General features: G+C 45.2%; 1 protein-coding gene across 1 annotated transcript in view; it reads right to left on the bottom strand.

Moving 5' to 3' along the window:
- Positions 1–4,505, bottom strand: part of DR1 (down-regulator of transcription 1, TBP-binding (negative cofactor 2)) — an 11,377-nt gene extending 6,872 nt beyond the window's left edge. The window contains 1 exon segment of the mRNA XM_010184551.1: positions 4,295–4,505. Coding sequence (XP_010182853.1) covers positions 4,295–4,454 — 160 coding nt within the window. The 5' untranslated portion in view covers positions 4,455–4,505.
- Positions 4,506–4,511: the final 6 nt, after the last annotated feature.

Raw genomic sequence — 4,511 nt, 5'->3', positions numbered from 1 at the left:
CCTACCCATAATTGCAGCAGCACACCATTGTATCATACACCTCAACAACAACCCAAAGGCATTCAGGAAGTTTTCAGATCCCAACGTGTACTCAATTAATGCAGTGTCTTCAACAGTGCAGCTGCCCAGTCATGCAGGACTAGCATCCCTTGAACAGGTAACATTTGGCAAATGAATTCACATAACACCTATTTCTTAAGAAAATAAAGTTAGAAGACAAAGTGATTTAGAGATAATCAAATTACTTCAGAGACAGTGTGTCAGTTCAGCCTCAGCTCACACACAGACACTGGAAACGCTGTTTTCAATTAGCCCCCAGTTTCTACAAAAATCACCAAAACCCTTCAGAAACTTGTTTAATCCAACCTCAGCAGATGGGAGGCAAACCTGTCTCACGGTTCAGAACTGGTTAGCTAAGCAATCTATAAATATTTAAGAACTTGTTCAATTTTAAAATGCAAACAGCATAGAGAGTAAATGATCCAAAGTAATAATTTATTTTTCAAAGTGTAAAACCTTTAGAACTCTACATGTCTAACATCACTAAGACAAACCATCATAGCAAATACATAGGTGTATGTCAAAACAACATTAACAAAGTGATGAGGGTTGGCAATCTGCTCTATCACAATACAAATAGCTGCCTAATGTGAACTCAAGGGCAAGATTTGCTTTTACAGAAATTTTAAATGTCCCTTAAAAGAAAATAAATTAACGGAAAGAACTTACAGAATCCCAGGAGATGAGGAGTTGGAAGGGCCCTGGAAAGCTCCCCCAGTGCAACCCCTGCCAGAGCAGGATCACCAGAGCAGTCACACAGGAACACGGCCAGGGCTTTGGGTGTCTCCACACAAGGAGACTCCACAACCTCTCTGGGCAGCCTGGGCCATGCTCCATAACCCTCACACTGACAAAGTTTGGCCTCATCTTCAGCTTGAGCCTCCTGTGCTCCAGCTTGGGACCATTGCCCCTTGTCCTGGCATTGGCCATCCCAGAGCAGAGCCTGGCTCCTTCCTCCTGACACTGCCCTTTCCCAATGGATCCCCAGGAATGAGGGCCCCCCTCAGTCTCCTCTGCTCCAAGCTCAAGAGCCCCAGCTCCCCCAGCCGCTCCTCAGCAGGAGATGCTCCACTCCCTCCATCACTTTGTGGCCCTGCTGGACTCTTTCAAGCAGTTCCTGTCCTTCTGGAGCTGAGGGCCCAGCACTGGACACAAGATTGCAGCTGTGGTGTGAGCAGGGCAGAGCAGAGGGGCAGGAGAACCTCTCTGCCCTACAACCACCCCTTCTCATCCAGCCCAGGATGCCATTAGCTTTCTTGGCCACAAGGGCACATTGCTGGCTCAAATTTTATTGCTAGCAGTGAGTGCTTGGCACAGTCTGAGTACATTTACCAAATCAGATCTCTCATGGGATGCAAGAGGCCTCTGCCTTCCTTTCCCTGTGCTGCTGACAGCACTGAACCAGTCAAGTGTTTGTGCTGCCACACAACACAACACTGCAGGGACTTCATCTGTCTGAAGCATAACCCAGTAGTAGGGCAAAAGAGTTCTAGCTCTGCACATGGCCACACAACCATTTCTACTAGTGCAGCAAAGGAAGGGGTGCCTCGAGCACCACTGCTGCCAAACACACAAGTACAGTGACAAAGTGGAGTTTCACATTACCTCTAACACAGTCCAATGGCAGGGTGTCACCAACTGCAGTGGCTCTTTCCTCCTTCTCCTTCCCCATGAAATACCCTTCCCGCTCCTTGCTGACACTCCAGTAACTTCTAATTTACAGAACAGTCAGACAGCGAACTCACCTGACAGAAAACTGTGTTCCCTTCGAGATTCTCAAAAAGCAACAAGGTCATTTGGATCAGCAGTTGTCAGATCCAGCTCTAGGGAGGGTACAGATTCCCCTTGGCAGCAGTCTGTGTTTAGACTAGACTAGGTGTGACCGATGGCCATCGGCCTCATTTTACTTCTAAATGAGCTGGTTTAAGCATTCAAAGCAGTCTGTGTTTAGACTAGACTAGGTGTGACCAGTGGCCATCGACTTCTAAATGAGCTGGTTTAAGCATTCAAAAGAAACAAGACACCTGGATAGCCACAACAAACCTGTTTCAATTACTTTGTTAGCATGGTTGTCTAGGAGCTACATTCAGAGGCAGTCAACACAGCCAGTATCTGGAATATACAACAATGGATGAAAACGCTCAATGTCAGGGTGCCACCAACTGCAGTGGCTCTTTCCTCCTTCTCCTTCCCCATGAAATACCCTTCCCGCTCCTTGCTGACACTCCAGTAACTTCTAATTTACAGAACAGTCAGACAGCGAACTCACCTGACAGAAAACTGTGTTCCCTTCGAGATTCTCAAAAAGCAACAAGGTCATTTGGATCAGCAGTTGTCAGATCCAGCTCTAGGGAGGGTACAGATTCCCCTTGGCAGCAGTCTGTGTTTAGACTAGACTAGGTGTGACCGATGGCCATCGGCCTCATTTTACTTCTAAATGAGCTGGTTTAAGCATTCAAAGGAAACAAGACACCTGGATAGCCACAACAAACCTGTTTCAATTACTTTGTTAGCATGGTTGTCTAGGAGCTACATTCAGAGGCAGTCAACACAGCCAGTATCTGGAATATACAACAATGGATGAAAACGCTGAAATTCGGTACCAATGTACACATAACTCTTTTGTTTCAGAAATGAGTGATCAGAGGGAACATCTGCCAACTGACTGGCATCTGGAAGAAGCTAACGGCACGTACACCTCCCTAAAGATAAGAGCAGCAGAAAACCCAAGAACTCCTTCCATCTCCAGAGCATTACAACAGATACAGCTCCTAAGTTTTCTTCAGCAATATTTGACTAAAAAGTACACATCTAATTTGAAAGTATTTTTTCTTGACTATAAAATCTGGTAACACAAAGACACAGAACCCAGCTACATACTCAGCTTGGGACCTGCTGATGACACACACGTGTGTGTCATACACACCCCCACACACACATTTTGGTTTCAATTTGTTTTCCAAAAAAATCAAGACTAACCCTAGGGCATCAAGAGGTGAAATCTCTTCTAAGGACCACCGCTACTGGGCATGAACTCTTTACTGTCCTCAACCTTAAAGATCATGTCTATTCCTGTGTTAAGAACCGAGCTCAAACGTCTCCGTGGTCACCTGAAGAAACTCTCCATGTATTTAGAAGCATCATACCCAACGTATGTTGCCACAGGCAAGCACAAGCTTTACATCCTGAGCTTCTGTGATGGATTTGCTTTGCTAAGCTTCCAGATTTACATGCATTTTATTTCATATTAAAGCTCATACATGCTACATTTTTTCTTTTGCTGTTCATAATCCAGTCGATAACTTTAAACTCTTCTGGAGACCAAGTTAATATAATCCAAAGGAAAGAGATTTTCTTTTTGTTTCAAACAGAGAATCATTAAAAGAAAAACAATTAAACTAACCTGATACCATCACAATTCGGAAAACAGATCTACTACAGAAGCCACTGTCAATATCTCTACCAGACAGCAAAATAAAGCAGTCTTTCACTATTACTGTTAAAAATCCATTTGCAGCCAACACTGCTATCAACCACCTTTGCTTAAGCAGCAACGTGAATGATTCCTGAACAAAGATGCCTGTTGCAGACTTAAGGATGAGGCAAGGACACTCCCTGTTTGTGGCAGAATTTAAAGAAAAGCAAGTGAGACCCAGAGAACTCTTCTTTTATTCAAGCAAGGGGAAGTGGAAGTCTACAGCAGAAAAAGGTGCAGGATGTAGGTGATAAATGCTTTAAATGCTTCCTACAACAGATAGAAATACTTAATTTTAAACAATCAGACTCCAAGGAACACTTTACTCTTTACAGGATCCATACAAGACAACTCTGGATTACAGCCTAAGCTCCACACACCCAATCGTACATCTTTTGTCAGTCTCCAATAAGAAAGACGTTTAATAAGTTCAAGATTTTAAAGCACGCTGTAAAAGAAACCTGCACGACCATTCGAAAGAGCAGACCTCGTTTCACAGGTACGGAAAAGATGAACGGATTTGGTGGCTTCACTCAAAACATCACAGACTTCCCTGAACCACAGAATGAGAGCTGATGCTGAGCACGCTCGACAGTCACCCTAACCACACAACAACAACCTTCCCTTGCCACGCGTAGCAGACAACACACACGTCTCCCTCCAGACCTTTAGGAGACCTCTACATTTGTCTTTCACACAGCTACCAGAGAGGGAAAAGTCGCAAGGGGACAGGAGCGGCTCCAAGCCCAAGGGTCTTACCTTGTATGACGTGCTCTGGGGAGATGGTTTTCTTCTCCGATTTGTTGCAGATCTCGTTGGCCTCGGAGGAGATGAGGTGGATGAACTCAGTGCAGCAGTTGACCACCAGCTCCCGGGCGTCGTTTGCCACGCGGACGCTGGGGAGCGTTTCTTTGATCATCTTGTTGATGGCAGCCCTGGGGATGGTGAGGTCGTCGTCGTTACCCGACGACGAGGC

The sequence above is a fragment of the Mesitornis unicolor genome, unplaced genomic scaffold (genome assembly GCF_000695765.1).
Source record: "Mesitornis unicolor isolate BGI_N332 unplaced genomic scaffold, ASM69576v1 scaffold4905, whole genome shotgun sequence".
NCBI classification, from domain to species: domain Eukaryota; kingdom Metazoa; phylum Chordata; class Aves; order Mesitornithiformes; family Mesitornithidae; genus Mesitornis; species Mesitornis unicolor.
Note: the sequence above shows the minus strand (reverse complement) of the source record. Positions and strands in the feature narration are given on the sequence as shown.